The sequence below is a fragment of the Trichophyton benhamiae genome, assembly GCF_000151125.1.
Source record: "Trichophyton benhamiae CBS 112371 chromosome Unknown contig02295.1, whole genome shotgun sequence".
NCBI classification, from domain to species: Eukaryota; Fungi; Ascomycota; class Eurotiomycetes; order Onygenales; family Arthrodermataceae; genus Trichophyton; species Trichophyton benhamiae.
Genome location: NW_003315097.1, coordinates 344,713 through 371,992, shown reverse-complemented (window position 1 = coordinate 371,992; position 27,280 = coordinate 344,713). Strand labels below are relative to the sequence as shown.

General features: G+C 47.8%; 11 protein-coding genes across 11 annotated transcripts; 7 read left to right on the top strand and 4 right to left on the bottom strand.

Moving 5' to 3' along the window:
• Window positions 1-105: 105 nt before the first annotated feature.
• Window positions 106-3,325, top strand: ARB_01033 (uncharacterized protein; the record flags this gene model as incomplete). Its single annotated transcript, XM_003012736.1, has 4 exons — window positions 106-223; window positions 294-451; window positions 502-2,817; window positions 2,888-3,325. 4 exons carry the CDS (start codon window positions 106-108, stop codon window positions 3,323-3,325), a joined length of 3,030 nt encoding a protein of 1,009 aa, XP_003012782.1.
• Window positions 3,326-4,327: 1,002 nt separating this feature from the next.
• On the bottom strand, window positions 4,328-5,721 carry ARB_01032 (subtilisin-like protease SUB4; the record flags this gene model as incomplete). The annotated part of the gene is made up of 4 exons (XM_003012735.1): window positions 4,328-4,590; window positions 4,620-4,725; window positions 4,806-5,345; window positions 5,407-5,721. 4 exons carry the CDS (start codon window positions 5,719-5,721, stop codon window positions 4,328-4,330), a joined length of 1,224 nt encoding a protein of 407 aa, XP_003012781.1.
• Window positions 5,722-7,659: 1,938 nt separating this feature from the next.
• ARB_01031 (uncharacterized protein) lies at window positions 7,660-8,334 on the top strand (the record flags this gene model as incomplete). The annotated part of the gene is made up of 1 exon (XM_003012734.1): window positions 7,660-8,334. The coding sequence occupies one exon, from the start codon at window positions 7,660-7,662 to the stop codon at window positions 8,332-8,334; it is 675 nt and encodes a 224-aa protein (XP_003012780.1).
• A 2,619-nt stretch (window positions 8,335-10,953) lies between these two features.
• On the bottom strand, window positions 10,954-12,255 carry ARB_01030 (toxin biosynthesis protein (Tri7), putative; the record flags this gene model as incomplete). The annotated part of the gene is made up of 2 exons (XM_003012733.1): window positions 10,954-11,404; window positions 11,474-12,255. 2 exons carry the CDS (start codon window positions 12,253-12,255, stop codon window positions 10,954-10,956), a joined length of 1,233 nt encoding a protein of 410 aa, XP_003012779.1.
• Window positions 12,256-12,946: 691 nt separating this feature from the next.
• On the bottom strand, window positions 12,947-13,525 carry ARB_01029 (uncharacterized protein; the record flags this gene model as incomplete). Its single annotated transcript, XM_003012732.1, has 1 exon — window positions 12,947-13,525. The coding sequence occupies one exon, from the start codon at window positions 13,523-13,525 to the stop codon at window positions 12,947-12,949; it is 579 nt and encodes a 192-aa protein (XP_003012778.1).
• A 914-nt stretch (window positions 13,526-14,439) lies between these two features.
• On the top strand, window positions 14,440-15,045 carry ARB_01028 (DnaJ chaperone (Caj1), putative; the record flags this gene model as incomplete). Its single annotated transcript, XM_003012731.1, has 1 exon — window positions 14,440-15,045. The coding sequence occupies one exon, from the start codon at window positions 14,440-14,442 to the stop codon at window positions 15,043-15,045; it is 606 nt and encodes a 201-aa protein (XP_003012777.1).
• Window positions 15,046-17,317: 2,272 nt separating this feature from the next.
• On the top strand, window positions 17,318-19,274 carry ARB_01027 (uncharacterized protein; the record flags this gene model as incomplete). The annotated part of the gene is made up of 3 exons (XM_003012730.1): window positions 17,318-17,611; window positions 17,684-18,011; window positions 18,145-19,274. The coding sequence occupies 3 exons, from the start codon at window positions 17,318-17,320 to the stop codon at window positions 19,272-19,274; spliced, it is 1,752 nt and encodes a 583-aa protein (XP_003012776.1).
• Window positions 19,275-19,915: 641 nt separating this feature from the next.
• Window positions 19,916-20,987, top strand: ARB_01026 (uncharacterized protein; the record flags this gene model as incomplete). The annotated part of the gene is made up of 4 exons (XM_003012729.1): window positions 19,916-20,020; window positions 20,220-20,536; window positions 20,598-20,672; window positions 20,738-20,987. 4 exons carry the CDS (start codon window positions 19,916-19,918, stop codon window positions 20,985-20,987), a joined length of 747 nt encoding a protein of 248 aa, XP_003012775.1.
• A 265-nt stretch (window positions 20,988-21,252) lies between these two features.
• ARB_01025 (uncharacterized protein) lies at window positions 21,253-22,287 on the top strand (the record flags this gene model as incomplete). The annotated part of the gene is made up of 2 exons (XM_003012728.1): window positions 21,253-21,871; window positions 21,950-22,287. 2 exons carry the CDS (start codon window positions 21,253-21,255, stop codon window positions 22,285-22,287), a joined length of 957 nt encoding a protein of 318 aa, XP_003012774.1.
• Window positions 22,288-22,644: 357 nt separating this feature from the next.
• ARB_01024 (uncharacterized protein) lies at window positions 22,645-23,646 on the bottom strand (the record flags this gene model as incomplete). The annotated part of the gene is made up of 1 exon (XM_003012727.1): window positions 22,645-23,646. The coding sequence occupies one exon, from the start codon at window positions 23,644-23,646 to the stop codon at window positions 22,645-22,647; it is 1,002 nt and encodes a 333-aa protein (XP_003012773.1).
• A 474-nt stretch (window positions 23,647-24,120) lies between these two features.
• On the top strand, window positions 24,121-26,766 carry ARB_01023 (uncharacterized protein; the record flags this gene model as incomplete). The annotated part of the gene is made up of 4 exons (XM_003012726.1): window positions 24,121-24,219; window positions 24,301-24,330; window positions 24,451-25,828; window positions 25,886-26,766. 4 exons carry the CDS (start codon window positions 24,121-24,123, stop codon window positions 26,764-26,766), a joined length of 2,388 nt encoding a protein of 795 aa, XP_003012772.1.
• Between the last annotated feature and the right edge of the window lie 514 nt (window positions 26,767-27,280).

The following is a 27,280-nucleotide window of genomic DNA, read 5'->3' as shown; positions in this document are numbered from 1 at the left end:
TCCCTTGAGGACACGGTACAAGATTGGAGCTCTGAGACTTAAATAAACTTGCGGCCTCTCCCCCTTCTCGCGCCTGGCGCAGAGCTTGAAGAAAGATAGACGACCATGGAGCGTTCGTTCCTTTCCACTCCCCAGGAGGTGTTGGCGCACTTCGGGGTGACAGAGGATGCGGGATTACCGGAAAGCCAGGTTGCTAAGAATAGAGAGAAATATGGCTCCAATGGTGTGTAACTATCGCATGAGAGAAGAATGTGGCTTGTTGTATTGTCTTGCTGACCCATTGTTACATTCAGCTCTCGAAGAAGAACCTCCGACACCTCTGTGGCAGCTCGTTCTAGAACAGTTCAAGGACCAGCTCGTTATTATACTGTTAGGATCAGCTGTGGTATCATTTGTGTTGGCCTTATTTGAAGAGGGTGAGGGTTGGACTGTCTTCGTGGACCCTATAGTTGTAAGTGTTATTTGATGGGATTGTTGGATGCAAGCGCTAATGTACTATAGATCCTTACTATCCTTATCCTAAATGCGATTGTTGGTGTATCTCAGGAAAGCAGTGCTGAAAAGGCTATTGCAGCCCTTCAGGAATACTCAGCCAATGAAGCCAAGGTTGTCCGTGACGGAGCTATCCATCGCATCAAGGCTGAAGAGCTTGTTCCTGGTGATATTATCTCGGTAGCTGTGGGTGATCGCGTCCCAGCTGACTGTAGATTACTCACTATTCAGAGCAATAGCTTCCGTGTTGATCAGGCTATTCTGACCGGCGAGAGTCAAAGCGTTTCCAAGACTACAAACGCGATCAAGGACCCCCAGGCAGTGAAACAAGACCAGATCAACTTGATCTTCTCCGGCACGACTGTTGTTACTGGCCATGCTACCGCTATTGTGGTTCTTACCGGCGCCAACACTGCAATTGGTGATATTCATGAGAGTATAACTGCCCAGATTTCGGAACCTACCCCATTGAAGCAGAAACTAAACAACTTCGGAGACTCCTTGGCCAAGGTTATCACTGTCATATGTATCCTTGTTTGGTTGATTAACATCGAACATTTCGGTGACCCTAGTCATGGAAGTTGGGCCAAGGGAGCTATTTACTACCTAAAAATAGCTGTCTCCTTGGGTGTGGCCGCTATTCCGGAAGGACTCGCGGTTGTCATCACGACTTGCCTTGCTCTCGGAACCAGGAAAATGGCTGCTAAAAATGCCGTCGTCCGATCCCTCCCTTCTGTTGAGACTCTTGGAAGTTGCAGTGTTATTTGCTCTGATAAAACAGGAACTTTGACTACCAACCAAATGAGTGTCTCCCGTATTGTTCATTTGAATGAGGCTGGTAACGCTCTTGAAGAGATCGAAGTCGAAGGCACTACCTTTTCCCCTTATGGTGACCTCAAACAGCATGGAAAGGTACTCAAGGACTTGGCTGCATCATCTACCACAATCCAACAGATGACCGAAGTTATGGCCCTTTGCAACGAAGCTGAACTTGCCTATGATACAAAGACTGGCACCTTTAGCAATATCGGCGAGCCCACCGAAGGTGCTCTCAGAACATTAGCCGAGAAAATTGGAACTGATAGCGCCGCTATTAATGCTAAAATCAGAAGTCTACCGCCCGCTGAATGTGTTCATGCTGTCAGCAAACATTATGAGACTAGATTACCAGTCCAGGCCACATATGAATTCTGCCGTGACCGCAAAAGCATGTCCGTCTTGGCCGGAAAGGGAAGAAGCCAGAAACTTCTTGTCAAGGGCGCTCCCGAATCGATACTTGAACGATGCTCTCATGCGATTACTGGACCAAACGGAAGTAAGGTCCCTCTCACGAAGCAGCATGTTTCGCTGATCCAACAGGAGGTCGCCGATTACGGTGACCAGGGGCTCCGTATCATTGCCATCGCCAGCATCGTCAACGTTCCTGAAACACCCTTGCTGCATACCGCTCAGACCTCGGAGGAATACGAGAAACTTGAACAAAATATGACCCTGATTGGCCTCGTTGCCATGCTTGACCCTCCGCGACCAGAGGTTCGTGCATCCATCGAGAAGTGTCGTGAAGCAGGTATTCGAGTTATTGTCATCACAGGAGATAACCAGCATACTGCTGAGTCCATCTGTTGTCAAATCGGAATATTCGGTAAAAATGAAGACCTTCGTGGCAAGAGCTTCACTGGCAGAGAATTTGACGAACTGAGCGAGCAAGGGAAACTCGAGGCAGCCAAGAATGGCATGCTCTTCTCCCGTACTGAGCCAACCCACAAGTCAAAGCTGGTGGATCTTCTACAGTCAATTGGCCATGTTGTGGCCATGACCGGAGACGGCGTTAACGATGCCCCCGCGTTGAAAAAATCGGATATCGGTGTTGCTATGGGCTCTGGAACAGATGTTGCTAAACTTGCAGCCGATATGGTGCTTGCAGATGATAACTTCGCTACTATCGAAGTTGCCATCGAGGAGGGAAGATCCATCTACAGCAATACCCAGCAATTTATCCGCTACCTTATTTCTTCAAACATTGGAGAAGTCGTTTCCATCTTCCTTACAGCGGCTCTAGGGATGCCCGAAGCCCTGATTCCTGTCCAGTTACTGTGGGTCAACCTTGTGACCGATGGTCTTCCTGCAACAGCCCTGTCATTCAACCCAGCAGATCATGATATCATGAGACGTCCGCCACGTAAAAGAGATGAGCCTCTTGTTGGAGGTTGGCTGTTCTTCCGCTACATGGTCATTGGGGTCTATGTTGGTGCTGCAACTGTCTTTGGTTATGCCTGGTATTTCATGTTCAACCCAGAGGGCCCTCAAATTTCCTTCTGGCAGTTGGTAAGTTTGACCTTTCTCTTCAATAAATCGCCAATCTTAAACCCGATCGAATACTGAACTCTACCTTTAGTCGCATTTCCACAAATGTTCCAGTGAATTCTCCGAGATTGGTTGTGACATGTTCAGCAATGACATGTCAAAGTCCGCCTCCACCATCTCTCTCTCCATTCTCGTTGTGATTGAGATGCTGAATGCCATGAACGCTCTCTCTTCCAGCGAATCTCTTTTTACCTTCCCTCTGTGGAACAACATGATGCTCGTCTACGCTATCATGCTCTCCATGTCCCTCCACTTCGCCATTCTATATATTCCCTTCCTGCAAAGTTTGTTCAACATCCTACCACTTAACTGGCTGGAGTGGAAAGCTGTTCTGGCTATTAGTGCGCCGGTTATTGTTATCGACGAACTTTTGAAATATATCGAAAGGGCCCTTTACGTGACGCACGTTACTCCTGACCACGAGGCTGAGTCCCAAAACGGATCTAACATGAAGCCAAAAGCGTCATGAAATCAAGCGTAGTGGTGTTGTGGTGGAAAGCTCTTTGTACTTTGATGTACGTCCTATGATTGAAGAATCTCTATTCTTCCGAACAATGTTCTCCAGTCCTGCTATCACCCAGATTCCCGCCCCAGTCAGTGCAAGAATGCCCTCTCCCCAGCGAGAAAGAAGGAGCGCGAGTAAAATGGATAGGGAGGAAGCACAGCGGGGAAACAAGACATTGGTATTATAAGCTTCTACCGTGCTTGGTTTTGGCTTTGGTTTGATTTTCCTTGATTATAGAAAATAGATTCATTTTCAGCCATAAAGGTGGAGAGGGGCACGTTTTTATTTTATCTTACTTCTATTTTATTTTATTTTTTCTTAAGATTCCTACATGTTCTCAAGAAGTGTAAGCTATTTGTGATGAAGTTATATAGTCGTGATACCAATGGACATATTTAGACACATTTCCTGTGTTCACTCGACCGAGCTCCATATGGTGTGGACAAAATACTCGGTCGATTATTTCCACTTAGCAAGCGCCTCTACTAGCCGCGAAGGAACCATGGTAATGGAGGTGATCAGCGCCTCTACATACTTAAAATAATACGAGGTCAGGGACATCGATGTAACTGAAGTAGCATTTTGATGCTTGGGCCGAGGTAACTAAAGAAGCGAGCCTCTCGTGGGAGTGAGGGTAGTGGCCTGAACCAACTTCCCTGTCACACGAAGTAGTGACCCCTGAACCTAAAAGGAAATCCTAAATTACTTCAAAAATAGAGGGAGCAGTTAACAAGCGAAGAAGTGGTACTCGATTCGCAATAAGCTAATAAAATGGAGAAGCTAAATACTATGTACTGATGGGGTGCATCATAAAGAAATAAGTAATATGTGCAGGGTTTTGATATATCCAAAAGGTTTGGCACTCAACCAGTTGATGCAATCAGGTTAGGTCAAAAATGTACTGGGAAGAAAAATGGTTGAACGTCAAGTTCGGAGAGAGCGAGTGAATAAAGGGGTATAGAGCATTTACTGGCCGCTTCCGTTGTAGAGGAGGCGGTTGGTGGTGCTGGAACCAGGGTTGCGGATGGCAGCGGTAGCGAGCTGCTTGAGGCGGTCGCAGACCTGGCGGGGGTCGGCGCCCATTCCGATCATGTAGGCACCCATACCAGCGACGTGAGGAGAGGCCATGGAGGTACCGGACATGGTAGTGCTGCCACCACCGGGGCGAGCAGCAATGATGTCGGAGCCAGGAGCATAGATGTCAACTGAAGTAATGTTAGCTTTCAGCTCTAGAGGGGACTATGAGGAAGAAACATACCAACTGGGCCCCAGTTGGAGAAGGAGGATTTGCTGTCGTTGATGGTAGAAGAGGCAACGGTGCAGACAGCTGGAGCAGAGGCAGGGGAGTAGTTACGGGCGTCTCTCTGTAAAGGGGAATGGATGTTAGTATACAGATAATAAAGTACAATTCTGCTACCATATAGGTCATGTAGGTCGAACTCACGTTGTCATTACCAGCAGCGACGGCAACGAAGATACCGGCGTTCTGGGCACGAGTAACAGCATCGTTGTTGGCCTGACTGAAGCCACCACCGAGAGACAAGTTCATTGCAGCCTTTCCAAGGATACCACGCTGTTGAGCATCCTGGACACAGTAGTTGATACCAGCAATGATTCCACTGGTGCTACCAGAGCCATCGGAGCCAAGGACCTTAACGGCAACAATGTTGGCGTTCTTAGCAATACCATAAGCAGTACCAGCGAAGGTAGATGCAGTGTGGGTGCCGTGGCCGTGACGATCAGCGTTATCACGGTCAGCGGTGTTAGTACCCCAACGAGCACGTCCACGGAAGTCCTGGTGGTTAATATCAATACCGGTATCAACACCGTAGATGGTGACACCACGGCCGGCGGAGTCGTCGAAGACGTAGTCACGGCTACCAGCCTGTCGGTGAGAGACACGTCCGAGACCCCAGCTGGGAGCACTGCGCTGAGTGACAAGGCCAGAGATTCTCACGACCTGGTCCTGCTCAACGTAATCGACCTATTCCCCTTATTACAATCTTGTTCTGATAAAGAATGGTATTCGATTGAGAAGAACAAACCTTGGAGTCATTGAGGATCTCCTCGAGGGTGTCACGGTCGAAGTGGCCGTGGTAACCTCTCCAGTTCATGATGTCGAATTCGCGCTTCATTCCCTGAGTGTTGGTGCCTCGCTTGGCCTTGTTGGTGCTGTGGATGCTGGCAACGGAGGAGATGTGGGCCTTGAAGTCATCTTGGGAGACACCATCCTTCATGACAACAATGTAGTTGTCTGGAATCATTTCGCTGTTCTTGTGGCCCTGAGTCTTGAAGACTGCGCGGGCATCAGCGGCAGCGAATGCCGCAAGGAACACGGACAGAGTCTTAAGGCAGACCATTTTGATGGCTGTGTATTAGGGAATGTAAAGGATAGGAGGATATTCAAAGGAGTGGAAGGTCTCTGTTTGCTGATGGAAAAGAAGAGAGCAAAGGGTATCAAGTTGGAGGGCACAAGAGCCAATTTATATTATTTCATCCCGTGTCTTCCATCTTCATTTCAAGAATAGCACGATTAGAGAGGGGGGTGGCTGTTTCCGCTCTCCTCTCTTACCAAGGCCGACAGGTACCAAAGGATGGAAGTAGATGTCCGTAGGTTGTCAGGATATCCCTTGAAAGATAGTTCCACAGGTCGAAACAGAAAAATAGCGGCCTATATCACGGCAAGATGCGGCATAGCACAGAGATCAAGAGCTGGCCATAGCTGACTCTGCAATACCTCGGCCTCGTAAAAAAAGAAAGAAAGGAAAGAAATTCGATGTATCTGGGTATCATTTTACTGCTAGAATGATAGCGAGATACGGCAGGGATACCAAGCACTACCAAGAGTTTCATCCATCATTCGGATGACTTATTTTTTCCCCACAGGGTACCGAGTCATTGATTAAGAATTGCCGTTAGTTGGCGACCCCATGGGGTTTTGACAGCGCATGCCGTATAGCACCGAATGCATTGTATGCGCCAAGTGATAGTAGGGTGTGAATATGTTGTGCTGTTGAGCTTTCTATCAATGGGACCCCGTTCAAGGTTTGCTGGGGGCCTTCGGGAATATGGCTGATAACAGTGAGTGACCGAACAGTTGAGAGTTTCAGGAGTAACCCCGTATCCTTGGCCATTTGGAAAAAACCGAAACGCATGACTAATATCTCGATGTCTGCCCTATCAACATTCTTTATCTGAAATTAGGGTATCAAGGGCCTAGGGTGTGGTATGGGGAACATGCGCCATGGTTTGCGATTTTGGTGCTCAGGATGAGGCAATCGATGTTCCCCCCAGGGCGCAAATACGGCTTCTGCACCAATAGGGGACTTCCGTTTCGACTGACCATAAACTGCGGTTATCCCGGTGCATGAACTATACTCTGGACTTTTAAGCAGCTCGTATATTAGAGAGTTCAAACAGCCTCAAATGACCTGGGCTAAGTATTCGATACTTAAAGGTTGCCCCTCAGAATTGTGATAGCAATTGCATGATTCCGTGACTGCTTCCCGTCAAGGGGCCCATGTATGAACGGAGAATGTCCTGATAGAGACTGGCCTGGCAGAAATGAGGGGAAGCCCTTGGAATTAGACACAGACGGCCCCTTTCAACGGCTTTCCTGCATGGTGAAGTATACATCTTTGCTCTTCTCAGGTTACCACCATCTTGTACTGCTCTGTTGATATGTTTCGATAGCGACGTAGAAATAAAATGAGCCGGATCATCGTGGATCGACGAGATTAGGCGCGAGCCGAAGAACCCGTCGCTCCCAGCTTTAAGATCGGCCTGAAAGATCAACTGGGAGAAGGGTACCAACCCAACCGGACTCTCACTGCTGCTGATCCAGGTGATCCTGACTGAGCTTGTTGCGACCTTGCGAGTCGCTGTCGCTAGGGCTGATATTGCGCTTCCATTTCCTCTTTGAGCCCGGAGTCCGGGGAAACTTGGCACCGCCTGGTCACGTTACTTGCTAATTTCCACTGCTTCTACACCAAAACATCAGGCCAAACGGGCTGTAACTGGTTGACAAAACAACGAGCAGCATCTTTGACGTCTCTATCCTCGTCCACCCACGGGACCAACCGATGGCCTGGCTGTCTTTTGCTATCTGCCAGCCAGAAAGGGAAAACAGGGGGTCAGGGTTTACTTTCAGGCAGCTTATTCGGAGGACCAGCCTGGGGAAGTACCAAGACTTCCCCATTGCAACATCAGGAGTGACTTGCCACCCGCTAAAATTGATTAGCTGATACTTACTCCATATATACTTATGTTCGACTGAGCCACGCTAATTAAAAAGAACCATGTCTAACGAAATCCACCTCCGGCTTCCATCCAGGCTCTCCTCGCCTGCTGCTGCGACTGCTGAGACTACTGCTTCTGCTGCTTCTTTCCGTGCTAGTTCGCCGGGAATATCAAGTACTATCCCGTTGATCGGGACATGGTACGTCCTGAGCTCTTCGGTTGAGTTTTTAAGGGATAAGAAAAACGTGTCCATTAAATATTCCCTGAAAGAACTAGGCCAAGCTAAAGAGGCCGGTGGTAACGTCGTTGAATTTGCAAATGATACTGTCCTTGACTCGGTAACTTCTTACCAATTGCTATCGGGGGAGGGCTCTGATATAGTTGATACCACCGTGGGGACTGAAAGACCAACTCCAAATTCCCTGCCTGGTGTATTTACTTGGCGAGGCACCGGCTTCGCCAAGTTTATAACCAACCGATGGGAGGTTTTGGGTTATGGCAATCTTCCACTTGAGAGCAGTAAGCCTATACAGGAAGGTGACGAGCAGCCTATGTGGATGGTCATATATGCGGATAAGTCTATGTTTAGCCCGTCGGGACTAAGCATCCACTCAAAAGGCACCAAGTCACTTCCAGCTCAGACTATGGACCAGATAAGAGCTGCCTTGGGTAATCTTCAACCCAAGGAGTTAAAAGACTCTGTCCGTGGTATGGTTGATATCTTGCAAGAGTGATTTTGGTCATGCTTTCCCCCCCCTTTTATTTTATAATTTCCTCCCTTCACTGAATGATATCTTTCCCTGGCCGTCTTTTTTATCGTTATTTCTTTTTCTGTTACATTCCCTTGTTTTTCGGGTCATTAGAATTTTTGGCATATCTGTATACATCGCGATACTCTTTTTTTTTTTTTTTTTTTTTTCTCCCTGGCTTCGTCTCAGGTATAACTCACAAATTAATACTCCGCTCGGAGTATATGGCACCAGTAACTTTGTACAGACCAAAGCGTGATACGGAGTACTATTTCCGATTCTTTAAGAGATCAATGATTGTGGCGTTATTCTCTCACCAGTCTGTTTTACATCGTCTATACCCTTCATTTCCACGTGCATAAAACCCCGTTTCATTTATTTTTGAAACTGCCCTCCTGGCAGGGCTGGCAGTGAAACACAGCCGAACAGCCACTTGGAAAAAAGAAAATAGAAACATATTCTAGACCTTTGGCTGTGTTTTCATATTCACAGAAGCCGAACATGGGACCAACAATTTGCTTTTCAAATAAAATTAAGAATCTACGTTTGGCGGCAGAGTGACTTGGCCCACGCGGCAAGAAAGTCGGTATATTATCTACGGAGTACACCGTATCCTCACAAAGGACATCTATCGGCCCGGGCTCAAATAAATGATATGCATACTACTATCATGGCACCATGAATTCAATCACCGGGTAATATCCTACGAAATAGGAATGGTAATGATGCCGGTCAATCTCGAGTCCCCGGTCACTAGTCCCAAATAAGCAGATCGAACTGTCTTGGTCACCAGGACGTCCAGCAGACGCTTCATGTCCCATTATTAGCTCGTGCTGCTGCTAATATTAATACTATATCAAATGTCCTTTGGAAAGCAGGTGGCCGTTGTTGCCTGGGATCCATTTAGAGCGTTGGTGCTAGTTATCTCGTGGTGGATCAACGTGTGCCCCATCCACACATAGGATGATAAAATAACGTTACTATCAATGAACTGGGGCCCCTTCCGGGGAGTCATGCATGTTCCCAGTTTCTGTTAACTACCAACACCAAGTCACCAACCGGGCAGTATACAACATGCATAGATGTCTCACTGATGATCATCAGCTTGCATGGAAAACATCTTCCCCGATATCAGGGAACAGGGGCACTGAAATGAAGCTATTCCCCAAGGTGTCGGCCTTATTTATCCTTGAGTATCTGATATTAACTCGCAATCGGATATATTGACCGGGTAGTTGTATCAAAGGCTGTTCCTGGGCTGCGGGTGTGCCATGCCAATGCATGGATTGGCTGCATAGTGCAAAGTGTGACCAAGCCAAAATTAACTCAAACCCTGGCTGTTCTCTCTGTCTGCCGGCTTCATAGAGTCCCAAGCAGAACGGCTGCGTATGGAGAAATAAGAGAAAGACTCCACCCACAGTATGAAGCTTCACCCAGATATTCAGGGGGTGTACTCCATATCTTCAACTTGATATAATTTCGTTCTTCCAGAAACGGCCACGTGCGAATACTATGGATTACTACCCTCAACAAGGCAGAATATTGAAGGCCTCAAGGGAGCCATCGTTCTTGGGCATCAACACCTCTGAAATACATCCCTATCCATACCCAGGCAGGCTCCTGTTCCATTCAGGCTTCCCCATGCCTCATTAAGATGCAGAGAACTGCATCGCATCCTGGGTTATATTAGGTAAGTGATTATAACTAATCTTTCCGCGGGAAAAGTGGTGTCATACAAAGCAATAATTTGCTTCAAGTACTATCGTATTGTGCGTGTCCATGCTCCCAAGGTTGCTATCTCTCCGTTGACTTCGTAAACAATAGACTAAAGGGCGTGTTGTTGCTGAACTTTCACAGCAAGACATGAGATCGAATAATAATAATGTCTCGAAGAATCAGCAGATTGATATCCACAGAGATCGACACTACAAGGTATAAGTCGCCCAATATAGCATATAACGCAGGTGCCATATAACGAGGATAGCCTTAATTGGTGCTGCGGGGATCGACATATGAACTATGTATGCTGCTGAAGAACAGTGGAACTGAGAGAGAAAATTTTCCAGAGTCCAAGTTCAATGGGAGTCTCCGGCCCAACTTAGAGAGAGAATAAATTTGCTGCGAATATTCGCTTAACATATAAACAGGATGGTGGGTATCGTTGATATATCAGTCGTTACGCCTTGTTCGTGTAATGGCACTGGCGACATGCGAGAACACATCAGGTTCATATCAAACGTCACACTTAACCCTGAGCGGCAGAAGGAAATGTTTTAAGTATGCTCAAGAGTCAAGGGATGTGACCCTTGAAGCAAAACGATGCATCTTAGACAGATCCTCGTTCTTTGTATGCTGCGAGCTGTTACGCTGAGAAAGTTGCCATCGAGCAGAGGAGGTTCTGCTGGTGCAGGAGTTTTTAAAACATATTTGGCTGAAATTGTGAACCTTTCGTATGAATTGGGTCAGTGAATATGTGAGCACCAGATAATTGATAACAGCTGGAGAAGAGCTGCTTTGCCGTTAGACGGTATATATATGTGATTATAGTCATGGGTAAGGGTGGCCCGAGAGAAACGGATTTCCTAAACACCGAAATCACCAACATTATCGGACGGGAATGAGCATTTTGATGATGCTAAATGGAATGATAGAGTCGTCTTGCCCAGAATTCACACGGTACATCAGTGGGTAAACATATGCTGGGGAAGACCATATCATGAATGCACAAACCCATACAAAACCAACACATTTCTCCAGAAGGTAGCTTCCGCGAGACCTATCCTTGACCACGAAGTTGTAGTATATGCTAACAATTATATCTTCAATCATAATTCCGAATGCTTGGGTTAGGAAGAATCTCGCTGCCCCAGAACTAGTTAACGATAGGCCAGATGCCACGTCAACTAGAACATGCATCAATGCAGAAATCGCGAATATGGTAACCAGCCTTGCATATCGGTATAACTGAGTTCCAGGAGAAATACGTAGGACACGTTGCACGATAAAACTGGATACAGAAGCGAACTTCGCTGCGTTGGTTTGCTGCCAGAATACTCTATGGGTATGGATTAGCAGATTGAACTTTGTGAGAATCAACTAAATAACAGGGATCCAGATTTCTTACGCCCATGTTCTTCTCAATGTAAAGGCCTGCGAAAGAGATCCAAAGTATGGAGGCCATTCCCGCGGTTCGCTGATACCCAAAAGTACACTAAAGAACCCAACAAGGCTGTAAAAGCTTCTCTGGACGCATATCATAATCAATCCTGAGATGATGGTGTTTATCACCCGCATCACTATCTCATCGCTCGATATATTCGGCAGCCGTGTGAAAAATGGAACGTTCTTTTGAGTAAAGTATTTGAGGTTGGTATCTATATCGACTTTGAATGTAATCAAATCGAGAAAGAGGTAGCACGCAGCATAGAGAAAGGCTGTCCATATCAAGAATCTCGATCGAGATGGGACATACTCCGGATTCTTGTCACTGAACCGTGGTACATTCTTGACTTGATAGGGGGTTCCAATATGGCGAAATGAGCAAGTTGCGGCAAGACCAAACTTCAAACGTTCCCAGGTATTGTCCGTTCGATCCTTCTTGGGATAATTGGGTATATTTTTACCGGTACCAGGATCTGTTGATGGACCACCAGCTTCGAAGGACCAGCCTCGGAGTAGCACAATATCAAGGTAGTGCAGAAAGAACGTAATGGTATACGCTCCTACCAAACCGGCCCAGGGACATCGTATCATGTAGTCCATGCTGGTTGTGATGCATCTAAACGTGCAGAATGTGAGGATCGGTGCCACAGCCAGGCGATAGATGGAAGACGGCCTTGTGAAACCCACCCCAAGAGCGGAGCTAGCAACCACCGCTCCACCGAGAAGAATTGGATGTATTTTCATGTTCGGGGTATGGCTGAAAAGCAGTCGGCATAAATTATAATTAGCGCCCAAGGGAAAAGAGAAGGATGCTCTTTTCTACGAACGGTAGGAGAACTTCCTTTTTATACCCCTTATCGGCGCCTAATATCGATGGATTGACACTTTTAGCTTGTGGATATAGTTGAACCCAACTGCATCGATTCCGTACATCAAGCTTTCTATTGGTGGAACAGGTCGTCGAATTGGGACTAGATTATGAAGCGCGACTTTTTAGCCGTGAAGGATCAGGCGTTAGTTCCTCGAGCCTTGTAGGATGCGGCATCCTGCAACGCAACGTGTTTTGTGTAACTTGTATTGTGGAAGATCTCATTAGCGAGTGAGTACTCCGTAGACATCACAGCTCAAGAGAGTGGAAGTTGACAATCTAAAGCGAAAAAAAATAAACCAACACTTGGGTGGCATAATTGGGCATTCAGTTTCTTATATCGAAGAACGCATCAAAAAGGGACGTAAATGGTAATAAAGAAGTAACTGGGGATTAATAACAGCAGGCTGGTATCTAGCTGGGGCGCTTAGCCGATATTCCTCTGGTCGTTAAAATTCCAAACATAACCCAAAAACCAAGGTATCAAGGACCAAAGAAAGCCAAAAGTAAAAACAAACAAACAAAACAAAAGGGGCATAAACGACATAAAAGGGACATCAAGTAACTCTAGGCAAAGGCCTTTGCTAGTGACATCAACCCGCTGACACCACCAGCTATTCCTTCCCCGCTGAGAGGGTCATGATTACCACCACCACCACCACCTTTGGATAGAGCTGCTAAGCCAGGTATCCTGATTCCGACCGAGGCCAGCAACTTCTGCAACACCCCGCCCGTTATCAAGGGCAATATAACGAGGAAAAACACCTTCATCGGATGTCTCTTCATATAATGCATGATGTCCCTGAACAACTTCTTGATCTTGCGCATCATGCGATGAACAAAACCGGCCCGAGGCTTCGCGCGGCGGGACGACGAGCCAGCTGAAAAGATTGACGAAGCCATTGAGCGGTTTGCGTGTGATCCAAGTCCAAAGATGGAGCTCTCCGAGGGACGGGTGCTTCCGTTATGGTGGCTGTGGCTATAGCTGTGGCCGTTACCGTAGCTTGAGCCGACGACGGACGAGGATGAATGGTGGTGACGGTGTTCTTTGGAGTGAGACCGATGGCTGGAGCTGTGACCGTGGCGGCTGCGGCTGCTGCTGCGTCGATGGCTATCTGATGGCGCAAAGGGGTACAGAAAGCTCATTACTGGCGAGAAGTCTCCGCCCAAGGGGAGGAGCCAACAATAATTAGTAATTGATGGCTGTCTATAGGTGTAGCTTTTCGGAGTCGGCTGTCGTTGCTACTCGGGAGATGGGTACTCCGCAATATGTAGTCGTTATGGGTATGTCAACGAAGGTGTGGATGGAGTATGGATTATCAATTTGACTGGATGCACAGATAAGGGGTCCCCCTCTACCAAGGAACTGGCACTGGCGGTGTAGCAGGTAAACACTAGAGGAGAGGTAACTAAATAAACTGGCAAAGAGAGCGAACTGTCCTCTCGACGCAAAGTGAGCCTTTTCCCGCAGGCCAATTGCACGCAGCAGCACCGTCTCACTGCCGTCTATCTCTAACCATCTCGCGCAAGAGAAAGATGAAGACGGAGGAATTGAAGCTGAACTCGAAGTCGCTTTCTCGTTTCTTCTTTTTCGGTGGCTGGGAAAAGCTTAGTCATCACAGGGAGGCTCCTTTATCACGTGATAGACCCAGCCGCGGGCGGAAATAACGTCATAGGAGAGCGATGTGTTTATATAAGAGCACGAGGGCTGGAAGCAAGCCAGGTGACAGCACGGCTATGAGGTGAAAGGGACAGAAAAGCGCATCCGTTGACTGGTATCAATTGTATAATACCTTCGTTAAAATATGGCTGGTAAGTTCTCTACTGGCAGAGCGTTGGTGGGCTCTTCATGGTATCTAGATACAGACTGATTGCTAACCGGACTCCAGACGAGACCTGTGACTACTGTACGTAACCACACCTCCTCGGGTCGATCACTTGGAATGTCGCAGTTCAATTATAACACGTGGCTAACCCGAATTTCTGGCAGTTGAACTCCTGGGGATTCCCCAAGATGCTAGCTACGAAGAAATTCGAGAAGCATATAAAAAGTTCGTTCTATGAGGGTTCTACAGCAGTATAGCGATAATAGAGGTGCTGACCCAAGCAGAGCAGCGTTAAAATACCATCCTGACCGTGTCCCTCTAACATCTCCCGAACGACCTGAACGAACAAAAAAATTTCAACAGGTGAACGATGCATATTATACCCTAAGCGATAAGAACCGGCGAAGTGCCTACACTACAGCGTATAACACTAAAACGGGCTACTTTAAAAACGCATACGCCCCACCACCTCAGTCGAATGAGTACTCGGCTGAGCAGTTCGGTGACTTCTTCGAAGAGATGCTTCGGGAGAATGGCATGATGAATGGGGGTCGTGGAGGCGTTGGAGCCGACGATCCCGGAAGCAAAAAGTATGACCTGAATGTGAGCGGTGCATGGTTTTGGTCTATTATGGGCGCGATTGGAGGTGCAATCTTAGGCTTTATCATTGCAAACGCCGCGGGTATGGTGGCTGGCATGGTGCTTGGCAATAGAATTGGTGCTATAAGGGACAGAGAGGGGAGGAGTGTTTACTCTGTGTACCAAGATCTGCCTGCATCAGACCGAGCCAAGCTTTTGAGCCAGTTAGCTGCGAGAATGCTTCGCTCTACTGTGTCTTAAGCAGTGTCTTCACAAAGTGCTCAGCCAACAAAGCAAAGGGTAATTATAGTTGACATTTTTGCCCTGTCTCCTGGCATGGAAGTTTAATATAAAGCATGTAGCAGCGACAAGAACAAAACCTCTTTTCAATGGGTATAGCCTATGGACTTCCGATAGATAAGCAGAGGTTTCAAAATGTCAACGTCTATCCGGTGTTTGGAGTATTCCCGCCCATAGATCAAGTAGACCTATAAATAGAGCAATAACACTTGACTTATAGACGCACTGACCAGGCATTGCTCTGCTGTTAGTTCTGCTTACTAATTTATCACATGACCACGGAGTCCTCGGGCTCCATGATCACGTGCAGGAACTCGCGGACTCCGATCCACGTGACCATACCCTGGCTTGTCCGCCGGGTTCATCCGCCAAGCCCTGTCAGCCACGAAAACGGACCGGAGCTTGGCGCGTCCCGGCCCCGGGCCAAAGCATGAGGTCGACCCTAAACGACTCCGACTTGAACCACATCCATCCCGCTAATGAACGAGACAGCTGTGGAATATTATTTGAGGCGAGGGAGGAGAAGTACCTAAAAATCAGAGCGAATCTTCATATTGGAAACATGCTGTCGAACTTCAGTTCTGCCTACCATTAGTGTGGGCTCACTCCTTTTGGTGTAGTGGCAGACTTCGATACATGCCTATCGCAGTTTTGCAACAAATACCTTACTAAGGATACGAGTGACTCTGCAACAAATAAAGGTGCAAGTGACCATTCAACAAACCGTGCTATACAGCGTGGCCGTGACGCGAAGAAGAAGGACCTTGGCAAAGCAGGTATTCCATCCAAGTTTTGGCCTGCGATCCAGGACATGGGACCGGTATATACTTCTATATTGAAATACGAATGGAGTGGTTTATTTCCGATAGCTTATGGGGCCACGGTCGAGGAGGTCGCGGAGGGGAGTGGGCAGTCTCTATCAACGAATACATACATATGTCTGAAGGCTGTTAAAGATTAAAGTACTCCGTACATACTTCAAGTTTATGCATTATCGTTAGTTGCTGGTATTATTAATATTACAAACCTTCCCCGATTTTACACGCTATACCGAATTGGGGAATTTGGTGAGGTCCAGGAGTACGGAATACTCCAGTCGATATTGCAATAGTCAAAAGAGACCCAGCGAAGACATCAAGACATCAGTCAACTTGGAAAGTCGCAACATACGCCATAACAGGAAATCGGTGTTAAAGTCCGCCGGACCGGCCAAAAGACCTCCCGCGTCCGATGACACTGGAGGCGACACCAGGGGCTGGGGCCTAACCTTACAGACGCGAACTCAGAGGGCATGGGGTCCGGAAAAGAAAAGCCACGCTGACGTTGGGTTGGTTGTACAAACAAAAGAAGGGAGAGCAGCAGGCCGCTGGAGCGGCGATCACGCAGATGGCTTTTTCCGGGCCCTCGCATTGGAAGAACATTCACCAAAAAGGCACATGGCGATTCTCCGTTCCACGTCCGGGAACGGCTGCAAGCTGGACCCGAACGAGCACGATTCAGTGTTCCATGCCTGGATCAGATTACGAGGCTGAAAGAGTTCGTTAGCCGTATCATCTAGGCAGCAGCTTAAGCCAAAATCCTTAGCGGGACACAGATATTCGTTTCCAGACTTTTATGCGCTCATTCGGCCTCATCAGGCGTGGTGAGAAAGGCTGTGCTGCGTACGAGGTGTGGAGGATGCATCGACACTTGGCCGCAGGCGTATGTGCTGCTCTCGACTATCCATCATCGGGGGAGAGGGCCAGCCTCACACTTCTCCATGAGCGTGGTGACCTTCCCCCTGAAGGTCCAAAGGAAGACAAACTGGGACGGCGGCCCTGGTTCTCACACGAAGGCGTCATTGGCTTATATGCCACGAAAGTCCAGAAGTTAGCCTTTGAGTTTTAGCTTTCTTCTGTCTGGGTCTATTATTATCCCCCTTTTATTTTTATTCTTTTCCGTCAGCCGAGATTCCAGGGATCGCAGCTCGCTTCCTCCGTTCCCGGGGCTACTGGCGGAAGGATGTGCAGGAAAAAAAAAAAAAAAATGCATGAGATATAAATCTGACTCAGATCCCTTTGGGATTTCTTTTGTCCCTTCTGGTTTTGTTCGATAGCCAGCTTTATCTTTCGACCAAAGGATAGTACGGGAAGACCTGGGGTCCGGGGGTGTCGTCACTCACATACCTATCTGCACTGTCACCTGTGAACCCTGCCCTGCATAACGCGAAAGGGGGTGAAATAATCTAGCAGCCATGGGCCTTTTCTCCAAGACCCAGACGACGAGCGAGCTACCTGTCAAGGAGACAGACGTCGAATCCAGCGCCACTTCTGCACTACCTAGCAAAGGCCCTTCGACCAACGATCTAAGCGACGACACTAGGGAAGCTAGCAACATGACTGAGAAGGATACTGACGGTGCAGACGGCCTCACCAAGGCGAAGAGCAATGCCGTGTCAGAAGACTATGAGACTGTCAACCATGTTACCGGGTTAAAGCTTGCAGTCATCGTGACTGGCCTGTGTCTCTCTGTCCTTCTTGTCGCTTTGGTAAGTTAATCGGCCCCCATTTACAGATTTGCTATTCGTATGGTCAATATCTAACATCGTGCGACATGTCAGGACAACACCATTATTGCTACTGCCATTCCCAAGATCACTGATCAGTTCCATGCGCTCGAAGATATTGGCTGGTACGGAAGCTCGTATCTGCTCACTATCTGTGCCTTTCAGTTGATTTTTGGCAAAATCTATACTTTCTTCCCTGTCAAATGGGTCTTCTTGATTGCCATCACCATTTTCGAAATCGGGTCCGCTATCTGCGGTGCTGCACCTAATTCGACCGCCCTTATTATCGGCCGTGCTGTTGCTGGCATTGGTTCCGCCGGTATTTTTTCCGGCGCCCTGATTATCATTGCATACTCCATCCCATTGGAAAAGCGACCAGCGTGTAAGTTTAATTTTTTTTTTTTTTTTTTTTTTTCCGGCTTCACCATCGCTTGACTTTGCTTTTTCTTTTGTAGAGCTTGCTTTAGTTAGCCAACTGTTGTTGAGGTGTCGCTAACAAGCAACCTTTTTTTCAGACACCGGAGCTATTGGAGGAATGTACGGTATTGCCTCTGTGGCAGGTCCTCTAATGGGCGGTGCTTTTACCGACCACATCTCTTGGAGGTGGTGCTTCTACATTAACCTCCCAATCGGCGCTGTTACCATTCTCTCCATTCTCATCTTCCTCAAGCACCCCAAGCAGAAGCTCGATAACAACCAGACATGGAAAGCTCGTCTTTTGAAGCTCGATCCTATCGGAACCGCTTTCTTCATGCCCAGTATCATCTGTCTCCTACTCGCTCTTCAGTGGGGTGGTACCAAGTACCCATGGAACAACGGCCGCATTATCGCCCTCTTCGTCGTTTTTGCCGTCCTCATTTCAGGTTTTATCTATTTCCAGATTCGAGGTGGTGACTCGGCCACTGTTCCTCCGCGCATCCTGAAGAAGCGTAGCATTGCATCAGGCGCATTCTTCCTTTTCACCATTGGAAGTGCTTTCTTCATCATGGTCTACTACCTCCCCATCTGGTTCCAGGCAATCAAGGGTGCTAGTGCTACCAGCTCTGGTATCATGAACATCCCCATGGTTCTGTCTCTTGTTGTTCTCTCAATCGCGTCCGGTATCACCGTCACTGCTATCGGCTACTACGCTCCTCTTTACTATGTCTCTACCGTCCTCACTTCTATTGGTGCTGGCCTCCTTACCACCTTCACTACTGAAACTAGCAAAGGCAAATGGATCGGTTACCAGATCATCTTTGGTGCTGGTGTTGGAACTGGTCTCCAACTCTCCATCATTGCTGCCCAGGCTGTCCTTCCACTTGAAGACGTTGCCGTTGGAACCGTCATCATGATGTTCTGCCAGACTCTTGGAGGTGCCCTCTTTGTGTCAGTCGGCCAGAACGTCTTTACCAACCTCCTTGTTAAGGGTGTCGTTAATGCTGCTCCGGGTCTTGATCCCCAGGTCGTCCTCAGAGTTGGTGCCACCCAGTTGAAGAACATGATTCCACCCCAGTTCCTCGATGGTGTCCAGGTTGCATACAACGACGCTCTGACCAAGACTTGGTACGTCGCCACAGCCCTTGCGGCTCTCAGCGTTATCGGTTCCGTCGGCATGGAATGGAAGAGCGTCAAGGGGAAGAAGATCGAGCCTGCTGCCGCATAAACAGGTCAATAGAGCATCTCTTCTCTCCCTTTCCTAATTATTTTAATCCTTATGGGCATGTGATACCCACTGTATCCCCGCCTCTCTCCTCCCCAGATTATCTTCCGAAGGCACAACATCTCAACTATTCTCTTTTTAATGCCGCATATTTACGATATATGTGTCTCTTTTTTCTATCTTGTCTTTTCATACTGCCTCCGGCATGGCATTCGAACCGGGATATATCATGGCGCATCAGGAGTTTTTTCAAGAAGGCTGGAGCGGTCTTATGACGAGGGCGTCTTGCTATTTCATGCATGGCCCAAAAAGTGTTCTTCATTCATCATACTGTCTTAATAGATATACATAGTTTATACTTGGATATACATATTAGTTGAAAACCCCGTCCATCTGCTTTTCTATCTTTGTCTTTTGCTGCACCTCCACATGGACAAGGACGCGTCACATGACTGATTCTTATCGACAACAGCCCCGTAACTACAACAAACACGGGGCCCAGAGCCCCGCCATCTAGCTAAAGTGGACAACTATCAACTCTCCAGAATCTAACAGCATACATAACCGACCAGTCTGGGATCAATCGTTTCATTGCATCAATTGGGCCATAATATACACGTTATCCATCTAAAATCATTGCCACGATGACTACCGAAGGTGCTAGCCTGTACCCTTCCCTCGAAAACCGCCCTGTCAAGAGCACTATCTGCCTGTTCGACGTCGATGGCACTCTAACACCCGCTCGACAGGTATTTCCAGGCCATTATTTCGTTAATAATCTCTCTGAATTGCTTTCTAACTGTGAACCATACAGGGTGTATCCCCCGAGATGCTACAACTTCTCTCCCAGCTCCGACACAAGTGCGCCATTGGCTTCGTAAGTGGTGCATCATATGCCTGCAGCACCCAGCAAAAGAGCATCCGTTATTAACCGTCCCCTTCTCACAGGTTGGGGGCTCCGATCTCGTCAAACAACAAGAACAACTGGCCACCCCTGCTACAAATGTCACATCCCTGTTTGATTTCTGCTTTGCTGAGAACGGTCTGACTGCCTTCAGACTCGGCAAGCCAATGGCTAGCAACAGCTTCATTCAATGGCTTGGTGAAGAGAAGTACCAGAAGCTCGTCAACTTCGTCCTTGGATATATGTCCAAGTTGACACTTCCAAAGAAGCGAGGTACCTTCATGGAATTCAGAAACGGCATGGTCAACATCAGTCCTATTGGACGAAATGCCAGTGTAGAAGAGAGAAATGAGTTTGAGAAGTATAATCACCCCTGAGTAGATGACTTGGCTTTGTGGAGTTAACTAATATACTGGATATAGGTATGACAAGCAGCACAACATCCGCAAGACCCTGGTCGAGGCTTTGAAGAAAGAATTCCCTGACTATGGACTCACGTAAGTCTTGGCTGCCATGAATAAATTTTTTTTTTTTCCAACATACATCTAATACAGGCTTATAGCTACTCCATTGGAGGACAAATCTCCTTCGATGTCTTCCCTACTGGCTGGGACAAGACCTACTGCCTTCAGCACATTGAAGCTGAGAAGTCCATCTCTGGAGTTGAATATACCACCATTCACTTCTTTGGTGACAAGTGCTTTGAAGGTGGAAACGACTATGAAATCTTTAGCGATAAGCGAACTATCGGCCACTCCGTTTCTGGACCACAAGATACCATAAAACTGCTTAAGGAGCTGTTTGGCTTGTAGATATATCTAAGCCATCTATGATGATTGGCTTAGCTTCCTTTTTGTATTAATGATAGTTAGAGACTATCCAACCTGCAGATATGAAGACTATTTCGGCACCGTTCCACTACTAGCCCTTCATAACCTCCCTTCGTGTCAATAACTAGCCCATTCTATTGATGAATCTATAGAAACTCTAAAAGCGGCAAGGGGAAGATGACATAATCAAAACCAGCAGATCACGTGCTGCGGTTTCTTATCGATCGAACTTTGTAAGGTTTTCCGCATGTGCCAAAACTTCCATCCATTCCCGAAGGTCATCCGATCATTCCACAGGCAGAGACAACAAGGCACTGCCTTGAGCCATCAACAAAGCACAACCATGCCTAAACTACAGCTTGTCGTCACCGAGTCGCCGCGCATTGTGAGACCCTCCCGGCGTCGCTCAGTCGAAACCTCCCTTCGATCTATCTTTCTATCCGGCAATAGCTCCCAGCTAAACAACCAACGTCTCTTACCCCCGGCATCTTCAAATTCCCTTCAACTCGTCCCATCATACCAGCGTCACTTTTCATCGGTATCCTATCGGACGTCATCTCCTTTAATACAAAAGCATGCCGTTATTCTTCATCAACAGAGCTCTCCGAAGCTCCAGGAGACTACCTCCGGGTCAATCCCGATAAGGCATAATGGCGTCTACGTAGCGACGTTTAATCCGGCTCGAAGAGCTTTCCATCAGACCGCGGTTGTGAAGAAGGACCATCATTTTGATACACTTAAGGTTGTACAGCGTCTAAAGAATGAAGGGTTCAGCGAGGAGCAAGCCGTCGCCCTGATGAAAGTTATGTCAGATGTTATCGAAGAGTCGATGCAGAATCTCACACGGGCAATGGTATCAAGAGAAGGTTCGTTCGCTTTACACTCAAATCTTGATGAACTTGTACTGTTGATTATGGACATACGCTGACTACAAACCTCGATAGATGCCGAACGTTCCGCGTATACCCAAAAAGTCGATTTTGCTAAACTCCGCTCCGAACTGTTAAACTCGGATTCAACAGAGGCACAGCTTACCCGCTCGTCGCATGATAAAATTGCGGGAGACCTAGCCAAACTTAACTCTCGATTGAGAGATGAGATAGGCCGAACGCAAGCTTCTGTTAGGCTGGATCTGAATCTCGAAAAGGGGAGGATACGTGAGGAATCTAATGGACAAGAGATGAGGATAAAAGAGACAGAGACCAGAATTGAGCAGGAAGTAGCTGGTGTTAGGGAAAGAGTTGAGGCTGTGAAGTTCTCAACTCTCCAGTGGCTAATGTAAGTTGTCAGCAATTCAGAAATCAGGGGCACATCATGCTAACTTGTATCTTAGGGGTGTATGCACTGGTACAGCGGCTTTGATACTCGGTGCCTGGCGTCTGTTGATGTAGGCATTATCAATGCCTCAACCTTACTTAGGAGTGAAGACCATCTCTGCCATCGATGAGCCTTTTTCTACGCTCAGTTGTTCTCCCGCTCTTTCGCGCTCGTTTTGGTTTTGATAATTTAACGGTTTGGCGCCTGTACAACAGAAAGCTTCAAGGCGATAGACTTTCCTTTGTTCCAAAATAAAAAAGATTTTGAGCGCTACAGACGCTAGTCTATTCTTTTTGAAACAAGATATTGACCAGAATTCCGGCTAATCACTAAGAACAATCACCTCTTCCTCCACGGCCAGTTTTGACAAGGTAGGGTCGTCTTGAGCTTTAGCAGCTTGCCCTATGGAACTCATTAATCCAGCATGTTGTGCGAGGAATGCTTGGATAGCAACAAGAGGAATGCCGTGGCGCATGCCAGTCTGATCGTCCCAAGAAGAGTGCAGTCCAATCAGAGTACCATCAGCCTCGGCAAGCAAAGGTGCGCCCGAGTGGCCCCAATATGTCCAGGCATCATGCTTCATCTGGCCTATCTCAGAATTATCCTGCCAGTCGCCACCGGCTACCATCCCACGGAATTTTCCAGTGGATAACTCCACAAAATCAAACTTGTTTTTCGTCGGCGCACTAGATTCCAAATCGTCCACTCCCGGTTGTCCAATGCATATTATAGGACTGTTTACTGCTGGCCTTTTCGGTGCTAATTGCACAAATGGGAAAGAACAAACAATGCCCTCCCCATTCTGACTAGCATCGGCCTCTATAGCAATGATCTTGAGAAGAGCTAAGTCCCTTTTTGCATCCCAAGTTACGCATTCGGCCTGTACTGCCAAACCGGTATAGAATAGGAGCCAGCGACGTTTGTCTGACGTCTGCAGTTCTTCCTCTGTATCCCCGAAGCAGTGTGCACATGTTAACGCCCAGCCGTCTGATCCAATGCAGACTGCAGTCCCGGCTTCATATTGGGAAAATATCAATGTTGCTTGAAGACCATTATGGACGTATAGGTTGCCTCCACCCAAGCACTCCCTTGCCTCTCGGTCCAGGGAGGCTTTATCCGCTGCTAGTCGTTGTTGCTTTTGCCTTAGAAGCTTCCGCTCCGATGCAGTTAAGTCTGGAAGTCTGGACCCTGTGGGTATGACCTTGAGAACATTGTACTGGCGCGGTGAGTCGGGCGTCGTATACTCTAGCCCTGCCAAGCCTAATGTTTTGCATGGCCCGGACTCGACGACGGCTTTAGCTATGCTAGATCTCAGGTTACGCATCGTCATGCATAGACTGTGGTATTTGCGGGGTTCTGATGCGGTGTCTTTCTATCAGGCACATTATTCTACATAGCAGTGTCAAGAGAGCAGGCAGCCATCATATGAGATCCAGAAGCCTTGGCGAGATCAGCAAAGGCGCCAAACAAAACTTCAGGCTGCCCTTTACACGTAAGTTCGCCTCTAATCTCGCCTTTTTCGCAATATTTTCGTCTCTTAGCTGAGCATTTTCGTCAAAAAGCTGATTAATTTGCTTTGCAGGTGCTTGAACTCGTTCTGTTCTCTCTTTGTCTCGTTCTGCTGCCTATACAGGTATATAGACAATGAACACAGCTTGCTTATGTCATAAACGATACCTGTCACGTGAGGCTACGTCATAGGCTCCGCCGATTTCTCATTGGCCAATTGATTAGATTTAGCCACCCGCCATTAAATCGAACGTCATAACGTCAAACTGTTTTCTGGTGCACACTAACGATGGGCAAACCTAACACTCTCGCCAGTGATATCGGCTACGCTGCGGTTCACCTCAATTTCTTCTCTCAAACCATGTCGAACTTCTATCAAGATACCACTGTTCGTTCGACTCATTTCTCACTGGAGTTTGGACTAAACATCTTGTGGTTATGGCTAGCCGCATGCGTCCTATATCTATAGGGTCTCGGATTGATCCTGACTCTGAAGATGGTGAGTAGTGCGCATACTATTTCCTCTCTGTATCAAGCTTTTCTAACGGCTTTTTTTGGTATGTTCAGCTGCTAGTGCAGCGGCATTGTACGTTACGAAGCCGGAGAGAACAGGATTTAGAACTTCCAGCGGTATGCAACCCCGGATATGAGGAAAAAGGGAGACAGTGTTGAATATTGGGGTTATCCTGAGCAATTTACTAAGTTGTCTACTTGGGTGGCGATAGGGCTGCGCTCTGCGAGCAGCAAGCGGTCTTCGAGAGAAGCCGGTGAATATGACCTTGCACCTGCTAGTGCGGCCGCAAGCTATGTAACCCGTGGGGGATACGCAAAACCGGGGGTCACTAAGAGGCCTGATGCATCATTCTTTGACAAGCATGAGGAGGAGCCACCGAGCTCTATTGGCTTAAAAGCCGCCTATAGATCCTTTCGGGATAGCGGGGTGTCGGGCTTAGGTGATGTTAATATCAAAGATGAGGGCCCAGAGGCAAGAATGGCAGCAACGGGTGCCATGTCTTCAAGCCGAAAACAGGTGGAATCTATGGCGAGTCCTCCAGATGGGGTTTCTGATTTAACCGAGGCCCTTTCAGCGGCAACGATAAGCCATCGCGCCTCCCGACATGGGAGGCCCACCGCGGAGAAGAAGGTTGAATTTCAACTAAGTCCCAAAAGGCCCTATAACCCAGCTATTACCAATGCCCGAAGAGAGATGTATACCTCACACCCACCGGTGAGTACTACGATTGAAGAAAGTCGGAAAAGGGATACCCTACAAGCTGCCGCGGTTTCGATGGCAAAGCAGATGTATGCTATCATACCAAAGGAGGACTTAACCAAGGATATGGAAACCTCGAGCTTTACTATGGAAGAGCCAGAGGAACGAGTATCCCGTCACCAACGTCCTTCAAGTGGAAGATATCAGCGGCCCCCTGAAGCTAGCACTATGTATGAAAGTAATCGTCCCCGGTCCCAGCAGTATTTTACCGCTACCAAGGTTCGGCCAAGCTCTGAAGGCTTCACAGATCGTGGGAAGTATGGTGATGGTTCGATCAAGCGGGCTCGCACTCAGTCTAGGCGAGACAGGAATGAGGTATACTACGATGATGAAACCATGGATGCTGCGCAGAGGAACGTCAAGAGGATGATAGACAATATTGATAATCACATCTACAGTTATCATAAACGCCCATCACCGGCGATTATGAGAGAGTGGGAGCGTCATGCTAATGAGCTTGTGTTGGCAAACCGGGAATCCACTGCCTTTGTTGATGTTGGTCCAGAACAAATGAGAGCCGGCGCACCGCTACTCCCACCGAGAAACGTGGATGATATGGCAAGAGCAAGGGTGCGACCGGCCTTGCACAATATTGATGATGAAGTGGCAGAACGAAATTCGAGAAGGATAACAGATAAGCTGGACGAGGAACGCTATCATCGTTTTATTAGCACCCAGATGGAGCGAGACAAGGAAGTCCGCCGGCTTAATAAAAAGATAATAGGTATGGATGTTTTTAACTCTGCGTATATTGGAAACACCTGCTAATAATGAGAGGTAGATCTCATGCACCACCCTGAGAAGGAAAGGCGATGGATGCAGAAGAAGAGGTCATACGACAGATATGAGTCAGACGAAGAACCAGTGTCAACATGGCCATACCCTCCCAAGCGAGTGCGCAGTGAGGAAGGAAAGGGTGAAACCATACTCCAGGCTCTACAGGAAGGTGGAAGAATCCCAGACCGTCCTCCACGCCCATACTCCTCTCCAGAAATGGTCGAGAAGCCCTCTGAGCCAGTCACTCTCCCAACAGAGGCAGCTGAAGCTGCCGAGACTACTGAGGCTCCTGAGGCCCCTAAAGTCGCGGATGGCACCGAGTTAACTCAAGAGGCGCCCACTGCTGAAGAAGCAACTAATGAAGAGACCGCTCTTACTGAACAGGCTGGGTCCCAGGCGAAACACATCCGCAGGCAAAAGGCTATCCACAAGACGTGGTTCACAAAACCACAGGAGGATGCTGCGGGAGATGAGCCACCACGCGAAGTAGAGCGAATTGAAGAGCGGATAGTGACTGAGATAGAGAAAGAACGTCCCGCAACTCCTGACCAGTCCATGGCTCCAATGGCTTCAGGGGCGATAATACCCGACAGTCCACACCACGCGCCATCGAGCCATTGGAGTAGCTCAAACGAGGGGTCTAGCCACGGGAGTCCTGGAGGTCAGAGACAGGAGGATGGAACAAGGCCCAAGAAACGAATGGCATTTCCGCATCTGTTCCAGCGGCCTGCTAGGCGAACCGGAAATCAGGGCTCGTTCACGGTCAACAGACGCTCTGTGCCAGAAGACCTAGGCTCTCAAACCAGCCCTACTCCAGGAGAGGCAGGAAGCGGAAGCCTGGCCACAGCTGGATCTAGGCTATCTAGATTCCAAGAAAATCTTTAATATATTTATGCTATTATCGATTCATCAGGTTTGTATACCCGTCCACAACTTGGGACTGTTTTGTACTTTTAGGATATTTCGGGACTAAAATAGGATTTTTCGGGCTTTAAATATAACAAAATAAGTGTGTTTTGCAATTGAGAGCGCTCGAAAAGGACACTTTCAAACACAGAGCTATCTCACGTATTAATTATCACTGCTCATGGAGTCAATATAGTCCTATTCCCCTAGGCCGGAATAAGGAATAAGGTAGTTATTATTACGTCAGCCTTCGGACTTAAGGTTAGAGTTATTATTAAGCATCAGGTTCCCGTTTCTTGGCACTGCGGTTTATTTTTCTTTACGAGGTTTCATCGTTGATTCCCAGCGAACCAACTCTCTGCAGGAAAATCCGGGGTTCTTGTATACGGAGCAACGCCGACACGCGACAGGGCGTCAGGAGGCTGTAGGAGAGGAAAGTCGATTTTTCATTACCCTGAGAGAGTTGGGGAAAAGGGAGACTGATCGAGGAACG